The 12,562-nt window shown below is 49.1% G+C and overlaps 1 protein-coding gene across 3 annotated transcripts in view; it reads left to right on the top strand.

Annotated features, from left to right (window-relative positions):
* The window catches only part of CHCHD6 (coiled-coil-helix-coiled-coil-helix domain containing 6), a 249,528-nt gene that overhangs the window by 199,849 nt on the left and 37,117 nt on the right, over window positions 1-12,562 (top strand). For all 3 annotated transcript variants that reach the window (XM_019430966.2, XM_019430967.2, XM_053898473.1), the window contains exon 6: window positions 2,720-2,790. In XM_019430966.2, the coding sequence (XP_019286511.1) occupies window positions 2,720-2,790 (71 nt within the window). The remainder of the gene's footprint in view (window positions 1-2,719; window positions 2,791-12,562) is intronic.

The following is a 12,562-nucleotide window of genomic DNA, read 5'->3' as shown; positions in this document are numbered from 1 at the left end:
CTGCGTGGTCCCGGGGTCTGCTCAGGCAGACGACATGGCAGAGATGGCGGGGAGGGCGGGTGCGACAGGAAGGGGAATTCCTCTGAGTCACTCTGAGAGACAATAGAGGAAGCTGCAGCGGGATAATCACAACCACTTCTTGGCCTGTGGGCACTTCCTGTGACAAATCTCCCTGACCGCACGTTCAGTCCGCACTCGTAGGCAACTCAGCGACTTACTGAACTCACCCTGACCGGGCCATGTGCGTGGAGATGTGGGAGCAGCAGAGAGCCACTAGGGTCCTGTCAGCCCATCTGGGCAGTGGGAACTCCCTTGGGAAGGGCCGCTGGCAGCCCCCAGGCCTAGGAGACAGTGGCCTGACACATCCCTAAGGAGGAGAAGGCCTGGGCCCGGAGACCGTCTTGTGGCAAAGAGAACCAATCAGAGTGAATGGAGAGCTTACTAAGGCCCACGCTGGCCTCAGAAAGTTCAATGGTGCTATGACAGTGGCTGCAATGGACAGGGTGGGCACTGTGAGCCTGGCACCCCTCAGGACCATCTGAGCCACCCTATGATGGAGTGGGAGCCTTGTCTTACCACTAGGAAGTGAGTGACTCACCCAAAGAACACAGCATGTGCCAAAGTGACGATTACAATGTGGGCCTACAGACCATGTGGTTTCCTGTGAGGGCCCGTGAATGGAAGGTTCAGACTGAATATAAATGATCCCCATCAAGGACGTCACAGAAGAGCATCTGCGTGGAGCGGGAGGAGAGGCCCTGAGATGATTCACGTTTGTGGCCTTTCTCCCACACCCAGGACAGTCCATGGTGGTCGAACGTCAGACCCATTGAGGCAAAATCATAATCTCTTGGCTGGAACATCAGGGCTCCAGAGAGAAAACATCGGACAGCTTGGAGTCAGCACAGACCTGCAGGCCGGGAGGTTGGGCAGGAGAACCCCTATGTGTTCCATGCCTGTCGTGCTGGGAGGGTTCCCATTTCTCATCTGCTGTGCCTTAGGGCCACTGGAGAGAGGCGTGGGCACCTCCTTAGTTCAGAGCTGAGGACCTGCCCAGGCTCACTTAGCAGCTGGGGGGGTGAAAGGCCCAGCCCTGGGCTCGCCCCAGCACAGCCCAAGGCAGAATTCGGGAACTTGGGTTCCTCCTGAGTGGGCCCCAGGCATTCCCTCAGGCATACACCCCTCCGCGGCCCCTCCCCCTTGGCTCTTCCCAGGGGCAGGTACCAGAATGGGAGTGAGGGCCAGGTTCCCACCCAAACTCTGCCTTCAGTACCCTGCAGGTTCCTAGGAGAGGTGCTTTCCACCCCTGCCTCGGTTACGTTCTCTATAGATGGCCGACGGTGTGCCTTGGGGGTAGGGTGCATCCCCTGCATGGCTCTGATCTGAACACCTGTCATCTCTTCAATTTTGTCGAAGGAGCAACTCGTTCCTTTTGGGCCAGGCTATATCTGTGTATGGTGGAGTGGGGAGAGCCAGGCTCGGAGTCTGACACACACACAGGGCATGGTTCTGTGACTTCCGGGTCCCTTTCCCTGCCACTCGAGCGTCTTGTAAGGACTGTGCCTGTTGGAGGCGCCCCGAGCCAGAAGCTTCCCTTTACCCACCTGTAGAATGGGAATAACCAGCCCTCGCACACGGGTTCTGTGAAAGGTCTGGCCCAGGCCTGCACAGGGTAGGCGGGTGTCCCATGGCATCCGTGCCGTCTCCTCACCCTCACGGCGAAAGTCTGACTGCCCGCCCATCTTGGGCCGCCTTCTGGGGTTTCATCCTTGAGACAGCCTGCTGCAAAAAGTCAGTTTGTTCACTGTGAGCTTCAAGGTGCTCCCCCAGGAGTGTGGTGGCAGGTGGGGTTAGCACGGGCATTTGCGGTCGTCTCTTCTGGAAACCAGTGGCAAGTGCTGGCTTCTGAGCCTCTGAGACCTAAAGAAGTGGGAACAACTCACTCGGAGTCATGCTGTGATGGCCCCAGGGCTTTAGCCCAGCTTTGTCATATTGCAGGCCCGGACTGTTCTCCACACCAGTCTGGTTCTGCACGTGCACATTTACTAGGTAACCTCAGGAAGGATGGAGGGCATGCCTTTGGAGCCACTCAGCAGCTCTGGACAGACAGCCACCATGCCACGGAGTGTGGTGGTCACGGCAGGCAGCAGAGCCCGCACCCAGCTGGTAATCCGATGCTTGGGCTCCAGTCCTGGCACAGCTATTTGCTGGGTGGCTTTGGGCAAGTCGCTTCACCTCTAGGCAGCAGAGGCCACCTATAAAATGGGGGTTGGACCAGAACAAATCTCAGTAAACTTTTTCTCTAAAGATAGTGAATATTTTAGGTTCTGCAGCCCCTATAGTCGCTGTTTAAACTACTCGACTCTGCCGTTGTAGCCCAAAAGCAGCCACTGACAATGCAGAAACAAATCATGTGTGTGGCTGTGTTCCAATAAAATTTTACTTACAAAATCAGGTGGCAGGCCGGGTTTGAGTGATGGGTTGCCGACCCCCAAACCAGAGGACCCATTGGTCCTTCCAGCCTTTGCTACTCTGGGATTCTGTAGCCGTGGTTGGCCTACCGTGATGGGAGCCAGAGCCAAGCTGTGGATCAATCACCAATCTGCTTTGATGCTGGTCAAGAAATCAGCATCTGTCGATTTTTAGCACCGTCTCTCCCATGCGGGAGCCAGAGGGAAATTTCAGTCTTTGGTAATCAGTTCTGTTTTTCTCTTTGTAGAATGCCGAGATGTACAAACTGTCTTCACAGCAGTTCCATGAGGCAGCTTCAAAAATGGAGGGCACGATAAAGTAAGAACGCATTTATGATGTTTCGTAAACTTAGCCTGTATTTGTAAGAATCAGCACACGGGGCTTGGAACCTACCGCCACCTGCCTAACTTCAAGTCTCTGTAATAACATGGACAACCATGTGCTACTCGGTCTCTCACCCAGCTGTGGGGCAGCCACTAGTCATCTGTCGTGGGCCAGACGAGTACTCAGCTCCTCCCTGGCTCCCTGGCTGTGGGAATGGGGCCACGGCGGACTGGCAGACTTGTTTCAGACACCATGTAGGCGGGCCACACCACAGGCTGGCCGTTGGGCTCCCGAGGGAGTCGGGGAAGGGATGTTGCTACGGGCACCTGCCCCCCATTTGTGGAGGTGGTATTCAGACCAGCCTGTTCCCTGAGCATACCTCTGTGTGCCTGGTTGTGGGCCATGTACCTCTTGCATGCTCACATGCTCAGGGTGGCTCCCTTTTTATTCCCTGAAGGACTGGGGCTCAGGGACACTCACTGATGGCTGGCTCAGGTCGCACAGTGCTGAGTACCAGCGTCCTGTCCCCTGTCTGCGTGCTCCTGCGCCGTGAGGGAGGCCTCAGAGCCAGAATGTTAAGGAATGGGAGGCACATGCAGTGTGTTCATTACAGCTGCACCCTCCTTCAGGGTGAGGTCACAGGAGGGTCTGTAGGGGTTGCTGTGGGAAGGAGAGCTGGGCCTTGAGCTGTGGGTCCTTTGTATGAAGGTGGCCTCTGTGGACCAGGCCAACTCCCTCCTCCTCCCTCAAGGAAGGGCCTTTCCCTTCCAGGCTTCAGTCAGGGTGATTCCCCAGGCAAACCGGTCCCAGTGCAGATTGGTGAGGGGTGGGATGTGGCACCCCAAGAAGGAACCATCAGAGGGAGGCTTGGGTGGCTAGGAGGTGTCAAAGTGCTTGTAAATACAGCTGCTGACAAAAACTGTGCAAGGAACCAGGAAGGGGCAGTGGGAACGGGTGGCCTCAGTACAGGTCTAGGGTGTAGCAGGGGGCACCTGAAGCCAGGGGGACATAGTGCTGGAGCTGACCACTGAGTAGCTTTAGGGACGAGCATACAGTTAGTTATCTTGGGATTTCAAGTCCTAGAGCAGTAATAGGGGACTCAGAGAAAGAACTTTCCAGTAGGCAGGTAGAGTCTGGAAAGCTCTTGCATCTGCCCGTTGGGATCCCACAGGGGGTTCTGGGTGTAAGCAAGTGCCATGAGCTGCACAGACCCCTAAGGAATGGAATGTTCCATCTGGATCTCAGACAAGCAACCGGATGGCCCATCCAGGGCTGAGAAATACTCAGAATCGCGATCCGTGAGAGGGAGAGGTTGGGAAGCAGTCACACCCCAGAGGCTGTGGGGTGATGGCCACCTGGGTAATGTGATCCCGGAAATGAGCAAAAACCACAGCACATCCCCTGGCCCGTCCTGTCCCTTGGAACTGCCTGTGGGGCAGTGATGCTGGATCCGTAGCCCCTCCCTCTTTCCCTGGATCATGGAACAGCCTGCTGAGGGAAGACGCTCTGGGGAGAAGCCAGGCAGCTTTACTGTCAGGGACCACACCATTTTGTCACCTGCCATGTGGCCCACCGTCCTGAGAGTGGGGACTCCTGGGCTCCTGGTGCCCTGGATTAGTGCATTTGACTTTGCTGTCGTATCCTTTATCATCCTCATGTCTTCTGAAGGCAAAGGGGAGATGGCATGTGAGTATCATCTTAATCCGAGCAAAGTAAAAGGTTTTTTAAAAGGTTTACAACATCCCTTGATAATTACTACTATTTACTAAGCAGAATACTAAATAGTAGGTGCTCTGTAAGATGGGTGTTGGGATGGAGCTGAGAGAATGCTTGGGCGGGAGCGTCCAGCAGACCTGGAGTGCACCCTTGCCCTGCCTCTTACCGGCTGCTCCTATGACCCTGGGCAAGTCACGTCACCTCTCTGATGTCCTCACATGCAGAAGAGAGCTGATACCCCCTCCAGTGCTTTGAGTGAGATAGCACATAGGAAATCTGCCTCAGATGTCAGCAGTGGGTGGCAGTGGCAGGGTGACTGTTACTAATAACGGCAGTCATCTGGATTACTCGCAGAGCGTGGCACAGATTTAATAAATAAATTGAGTTTACAAAAAAAATTTTTTTTTCTTTACCCAACCAGAGTACACAGGAAGCGGTGTGGAGTTGGAGATTATTTTACTTAAACATTGGGCTGGAGGGCAGAATCCTTGATTGGGAGCGTTCTTGGATTAGCAGATGATTGTAAATTGCCTCGTAAATGCCACAGAAATAAATGCCAGCACTGACAGCAGTGATAGTTCTCTTCCAAGACAGTGAGCATCTTTTAACAACTTTGAGTAAACTGAGTGGTTACTTAGGTGACTAATTAGATGTCCGTGTAGTCATGTATTCATTTAACATACGTGTATCGTGTCCCTACTGTTTGCCAGGTACCATGCTAGGCACTGGTGATAAAACAATCAACATGACAGCTTCGGTTTCTTTCAGCAAGGAGCTTAGGGCGTTTGGGGAATGACAAACAATATTTTCAAATTAATTGCACAAAAAGCAATTGCCCAAATAATGATTGATTATAGTAATGAGCCATGAAACAAAATGTTTGAATTAAAAAGCATGTGTCTGAGGACCCTAACGCAAACTTCATACGTTTGGGAAGCCTTTTCAAAGGAAGTGACTTTTGAACTGACTCCCGTGGTATGAGGGGGCTTTGGCCAGAGAAAGGAGGGGGAAAAACAGCACTTCCAACAGCAGATTTGGCATGTGCAAAGGCCCCGGGGCAGGAAGTAATACAGCATATTCAAGGAATTGAAAGGCCAGTGTGACTAGAGAGGAATGAATTAGAAGAGACAGACTAGGATGAAGCTCTAAGAAGTCAGCAGAGGCCAGACCCCACAGGACTTTGTAACCATGTTAGAGATTTCAGTCGTATCCTAAAAGCAGTGAAGCACCAGGTCAGCTTGCTTTCTTTCCTAATATATTCATTTAAGGCATTGACTTCTCTATAAACACAGCTTTAGTTACACCATAAAGTTTTGATATATTGCATTTCATTATAATTCAGTTCAAAAATTTTCTAATTTTCGTTCTAATTTCTTCTTCAACTCATGGGTTATTTCAAAGTGTATTGCTTAATTTTCAAATATCTGGTAATTTCCTACTTACTTTTTTCCCAAAAAAAACCCTTTTATTTATTAAGTAATCTCTACCCCCAACTGGGGCTCAAACTCATGACTCCAAAATCAAGAGTTGTATGCCGTACCAACTGAGCCAGCCAGGTGCCCCTCTAGTTATTTTCTTAATAATTGATATTCAGCTTAATTCTGGGGGCAAAGAACATACTGTAAATCCTCTAAAATTTTTGGACCTTGCTTTATGACTATGTATATGATCTGTTTTGGGAAGCCTTCTATGTACATTTGAAAAGAATGTGTATTCTGCCAGCAGGTATAGTAATCTGTGTTTGTCAGGTTAAGTTAGGCGGTCCTGTTCAGATTTTCTGTATCATTACTGATTTATGGATTTATGGTTTCTTTCTGAGATCACTTTCCTTCTAACTAAAGAACTTCTATAATATTTCTTTTCGTGTAGTTTGGCTGATTATAAATTCTGTATTTTTTTTGTTTATTTTTGAGGGGGGGATAGGGGCAGAGAGGGAGAGAGACACAGAATCCGAAGCAGGTTCCAGGCTTTGAGCCGTTAGCACAGAGCCCGACGCGGGGCTCAAACTCACGAACCATGAGATCATGACCTGAGCCGAAGCTGGACGCTAAACCAACTGAGCCACCCAGGTGCCCCTAAATTCTCTATTTTTAATTGGAAATATATTTCAGTTTGAAAGAATCTAGCAATCCTTTCGTTGAGTTCCTTCAAGGTATCTTTACATTCTAATTTGATACCTGTTTTTTCCTGGAGAAGTCAGCTATTGATACTCTTATTACCCCTTTTTGGTAATTACTTTTTTTTTCTCTGATTTTTAGCTTTTCCTTGTCTTTAGTATTTTTTGCAATTTGACTATCATGTGCCTAAGGAGTCAGTTGTCTTTCTTTTTTCCTGCTTGGGGTTCATGTGTTGGGGTTTGATGTCCTTTTGTTTTAGAAATTTCTCAGCCATTATCTCTTCAAATAAAACTCTGCCCTGTTTCATCTTCCCTCCTTTCTGGAATTTAAGTTACATGTATTACTGTGCCTCCCTTGTCTCTGTGTCTTTTTTTTTTCATTTTTCATCAATTCTTTAAAATTTTTATGTTGTCACCTGAGTTTTTACTATTGACCTATCACTTCACTAACCTTTTTAATGTGTCAAGTCTCTCTTACACCTATTTATTGATTTCTGAATTTCAAATATTGCATGTTTTTCAATTCTAGAAGTTCAATTACTTTTTCTTTCTTTTTTTTTTTTTTTTTTTTTTTTGATTCCCAGTCTCTAGTGAGATTCTGGGTTTTGCCATCTGTTTTCTTAAACCTATTAGATATGGTTATTTTGAAGTCATCTGAGGGTCTGTTTCTATTGCCTTTTCCAAAAACCTCTTGGTCCTATTTATTTGTGTGGCTGGTAATTCTCGATTGCATGCCAGTCATTGTGCGGAGACTGCAGACGCTCTGGAGTGTGTCCTCTCCCCCAGAGTGCTCTACCCTGTTCCCTGGTGGCCACCTGAGGGACTGAGCTGACTGGAGGCTTGCTGCAGTTTTGGTGAAACTCAGGCCACCTCTGATTTACCCTTCTTCCTAGGGCATGGCTTTCCAGGGCTCCAGTACGCCTCCTTTCTTGGTGAGCTTGAAACCCTTGTTTTTGCTTCCTCAGCTCTGTGAGACTTCTGAAAATTCCACTTTGCCTTTTAGTAGCTTTCACTTGGCACCTTAGCCTCTTGCCTTGAGTAGCTCAAGAAAGTGACAAATGCCTTAAAAGAGGAAAGTCACTGAGTGTCGGTTCACTGTATTTTAGCTCCCTGTTCTCCCGAATCCTGGTCCCTCAAAGCCTAGCTGCCTTGGCAGCCTTGAACTCCAAAGGAATGTTTTCTGTCTGTAGTCCTATGAGATTGCCAGAAGCTGGCTTCTTTGCACTTTAGCTGAAGCTGTTTGCCCAACTTTCAGCCTCCCTTCCTGCACCAAGAATTGCCAAAAACTCACCGGGGACAAGTAGCTCCAAGAATGAGCACTTACCTCTCTACAGTTCCCTTCCCTTCATAACCTTGGCCCTCAGGCTTACTTTGTCTTGCTTCTCAGATGCCTTAAACAGATTTTTTTTTTTTTTTTTAATTTTAGAGAGTGTGTGCGAGCAGGGGAGAGGGGCAGAGGGAGGGGGAGAGAGAGAGCGAGAATCTTAAGCAGACTCCGTGCTCAGTGCAGAGCCTGACATGGAGCTCCACCTCACAACCCCAGTATCATGACCTGAGCCCAAATCAAGTGTTGGATGCTCAACTGACTGAGCTACCCAGGTGCCCCTTAATAGATTTTCTAAATTTCAACTTTTAAAATTTCTTTCTCAGAGTTGAGTGTAGTTCTTCCCCATGCTACTCCACTATAGATGGGAGCGGAGGTCCTGACTTAACTTCTGAGGAATGATTAGTTTGCCAAGTAGAAAATGGCCACGCCAGCTAGAGGAAAGAGTGATAACGCGACGTCACTCCAACACTGGTTAGCAGCATCAGACACCGATGGCACGGGTGGCCCTCCCAACTTTTCTTGGGCCTGCCACGCTTTCCTGAGGCCTGCTAAGCCTGTCATATGTGCAGGGCCTCAGAAGATGCCTGTCAGAGGGCCAATGGGGAACTCAGAACTAAAGAGGAATGTCGTTGGTGAGGCCGGCATTCACGGTCTGGGAACTCTTGTTTCAGAAGAATGCTGTTGTTGGGGTAGCAGTAAATACCTGAAGTGTGTTTGCATGCACAGACACACACACGTGCACACACACGCGCACACACAGACACATGCCCCTCTACCTCACAACAGCACAGCAGGCAGAACTCTTCAGATTTTCTGAAGGAAGAGATTAAGACCCCAGGGAACATCCTGCATTTATCGTGTCCCATCTATTTTTTTTATGACAACCTTCACTCCTCTTCCCGTGGGATGCATTCAGAGCCTGTCTCGACTTCTCCCTGTCAGGAAACTTGTACAGTGCCCCCTGGCCTCACAGAGAGCCACCCCTCAAAGAGGTTAGAACAATTGAGTTGAAGGAAGAAGGTTATTAACTGTTTCCTGAAACTGAGTCATTGTGCTGCAAGGACTTTGATCCGGAGAGGTCTAAGTAACGTGGACGAGGGGACTTGGACCTTGCTGGGGCTAAGCTGCTGTGGTAGGGCTCACTCTCACCTGGAATCCAGAGCTTCTTAAATAACCTGTGGGGGAGGGGTTGGGCTCACCTGAGCGAGTGTGTTCTCAGGCGCTCTATTTAGTGAGCCAATGACAGATTGATCACCTATTAAAACAGCAGTTATTTATTTGAACACCCAATAAGATAGCATTCTATCTTAATTCATCCGGATAATGTTCACATTAGTCTGATTTCAAAAGCTGTTTCTCTCTCTCACTTCTCTTATGTAACTTTTTAAAAAGAGCACTTTCTATTCAGAAATTTACCAACGTACGCGGCTTAAACTGGCAAACATGGCTCTTTGAGAGGTTAACGAATCAAAACCCATTTGAGCGTGGATTTAGCAGATCAAAATGCAGTTAATACATTTCTTTAAAAACCTGCATCCCGGGGGGCACCCAGGTGGCTCAGTCGGTTGGACGTCTGACTTTGGCTCAGGTCATGATCTCATAGTTCGTGAGTTCAAGCCCCGCATCAGGCTCTGTGCTGACAGCTCAGAGCCTGGAGCCTGCTTCGGATTCTGTGTCTCCTTCTCTCCTGCTCCTTCTCTGCCTCTCAAAAATAAATGAATATTAAGAAAAAACTTTTTTTTAAAAACCTCTATGGAGCTATTCTGCTAGGCACTTAGGCAGCCCCTGGGGTCTTCCCTTCACAGGAAGTTCTTATGGCAGATGCCATTATTGTCCCATACTGCAGGTCTGGAAACTAAGTCAGCTTACCTCTCAGGCTCAGTGTGCTGGTCAATAAGACAAGGACAATGTTGGTGCCTCTTTGTCAATGAAATGTGATCGTGCACAGAAGTACTTCAGGACACACAGTCAGCGTGGCCGAGTGGGATTTGAATGCAGGCCTGTATGAGTCTAGCTCTTTTCTACCCTACCCAGATACTTGCTTCTCAGGAATTTGCAGGACAAGGGGATTAGCTGCTTGCTGATTAGCTGATTCACTGACTTCCCCCAGGGCTGGTGCAGTATATTTCTGCGCGTGCACACGTGTGTGCGTGTGTGTGTGGGGGGGGGGGGTGTCCCCCTCCTTCCCCTGGGCTGTTTGCAGGCATTTACTCCCATACCGATGTTGAACAGAGTTCTGCCTCCTCTGTAGCAAGAGAAAGATGCATGCAGAGAGAATTCATCAACAGAGGTAGTGCTCCCTAAGGCCAATGCTCTGGGCTGGTTCTGGAAGTGAGTGTGGGCCACCTTTGGAAAGCCTCAGTGGGTTCATCGGGAAGCTTGGCTTCTTGCCTGTGCCCCATCCTTTGCCCATGGCAAACATCACCGGAGGATTCCAGCAATCTCCCCCTGAACCTGGACGTGCTCTCGAGACTCCTCGGTTTCCAGACTCTGGCAGCTGGTATCACCTCTTCCAGATTGGCATTCAAGGTGAACTCCTTTGCCACCCTTGGATAAGATGACTTCTAAAGACTGAGTTTTCCAGCCTGAGACTGCTGGGTTCCTGATTTCAGAATGCAGAATCTACTGAGTTATCTTTATAGATCCTGTTTTCTGTTTAGAATGCCCCTCTTTTCTCCTTACGGATTATGCTCAGTTTTCAAAATCCAACTTAAGCATCTTTTCTGTTTACGGTGTGTCTTCCCCAGAGGTCAATCCATAATCTTATTTTTCTCTGCATCCCCACTGCCCAGCCCAGGACTTAGCCATGGTAGATGCATGGGTGGGAGGATGAGCTGGTACCCCTTGTATAGACTTCTAGGGTGGGATTTAACAGCGAATAGTTGGCTGTCTAAACACCTTCTCTGTGGAGGCTTCTGCAGTGTGCAGCAGGGCGCCATGGTGGGGTGAGGGTGTGTGGGGCTCGCATAGGGCAGGGCTTTGAGGTCAGACAGGTGAGTGCATTCCCAGCCATGCTGCCTGGTGTGTGGCCTGCACCAGATGACATAACTGCTCTGAGACACATGTCCCTTGCTGCTGAAGGTTGTTTTGAGGGCATCGTGAGGCAATTTGTTAAGCACATAATAAGCACTCAATTAACAGTTGATATCACTATATAGAAACTCACATTTTAGTGAGAGAGAGGTTGGAGTGCAGTAGCCAAAGGGGGTACAGTCCCTAGGTACATAGAGTGATCCGACGGCTGTCTGGATATGGAACCACAAAGGAAGGGGAGACTCCGGGATCCCCAGCTCTCCTTTTGGAGACGTGCCCTCCAGAGACCCTGGTGTGTGTGGACAAGCAGCCCCGGGCGAGGGGACATGGAGGCCCCATTCCCCAAAGTGACAGATTGGAAGCAGCCTTGCTGCCTGCGAATAGGGCAGCGGACAAGCATAATCTTTCTGACTGGAAGAGCAAGCGGTGGTAAAAAACGAAACGGAGCGTGCACACTAGCTTGGGAGGATGCTTGGGAGATCTTGTTGGCTGAAAAAGCAGGTTGTGGTGTACTATGTGTGTGTGCACCTGACACACGTACGCCGGCACTCTCTCTGCTCTGTAGGTGCGTGCAACTTATGTGGATACAGAGAAGAAAGTCTGAAAGGATACACTCCAAACAGAAAACAGTAGTTACTCCTGGGCAGTTCAAGGGCATTCGGTATTACAATGTTTATTTATTTTGGAGGGAGAGAGAGGAAGACAGAGCATGAGTGGGGGAGGGGCAGAGAGAGAGGGAGACACAGAATCGGAAGCAGGCTCCAGGCTCTGAGCCATCAGCCCAGAGCCTGATGCGGGGCTCAAACTCACAAACCGCGAGATCATGACCTGAGCCGAAGTTGGTTGCTTAACCCACTGAGCCACCCAGGCACCCCAAGAGCATTCAGTATTATCAAAAGAGCCAAAGAGGACTGTAGCTTTATCTGCTATGTTTTTAATTTTGTAAAAACAAAACAAATATATATTGGTACATAAGTATATATATGTACAACTTGTATAATTAAAAATTAATAACAATATAGAGATATCGCGAGAGAAGAATCGATGATTTGGGCGAAAGGAGAGGGAGGTTCCGAGTACAGTTGGGAACCAGATCCCAAGCTGACAGCTGATAGGGACCACACACAGAGACCAGAGCTGACCCTGGAACTGGGTTCCTAGTTGCACTTTTGTGTGTGTGCATGCACACACGCACATGTGTGTCTGTGTGTGTGTGAGTATATGGGAGGGCTTATATATATGTGAGCATGAGTACCTGTATGTGAATGAGTGTGTGTCTGTGTGTGCACATGTGTGGGTGTGGGTGTCTGTGTGTGCATGCATATGTGTATGTAGTCTTCTGATCAGGGCTTGACCTCTAACTTGCCTGGTACCCTTTCCTTGAACTTCCCCCTTCCATCAAAGACTGAGGCTGTTGGACGAGACCTGTGGTTTTAAATGCCCTTCAGCTGTGGCTCCTGTCAAGAAATCCAATGTGACCTGTGAACATGTGAGGTGTAGCTGAGCTGCCATCCTGGGTAAGTCAGAATGGACGTGCCGGGACTCTGGGGTCAGAAGCCCTGCTCCTAGAAGGC

This window comes from Panthera pardus, unplaced genomic scaffold (genome assembly GCF_024362965.1).
Source record: "Panthera pardus isolate Hobbes unplaced genomic scaffold, ASM2436296v1 HiC_scaffold_8, whole genome shotgun sequence".
In the NCBI taxonomy this organism is placed as follows: domain Eukaryota; kingdom Metazoa; phylum Chordata; class Mammalia; order Carnivora; family Felidae; genus Panthera; species Panthera pardus.
This window is presented reverse-complemented; position numbering and strand designations above follow the sequence as displayed.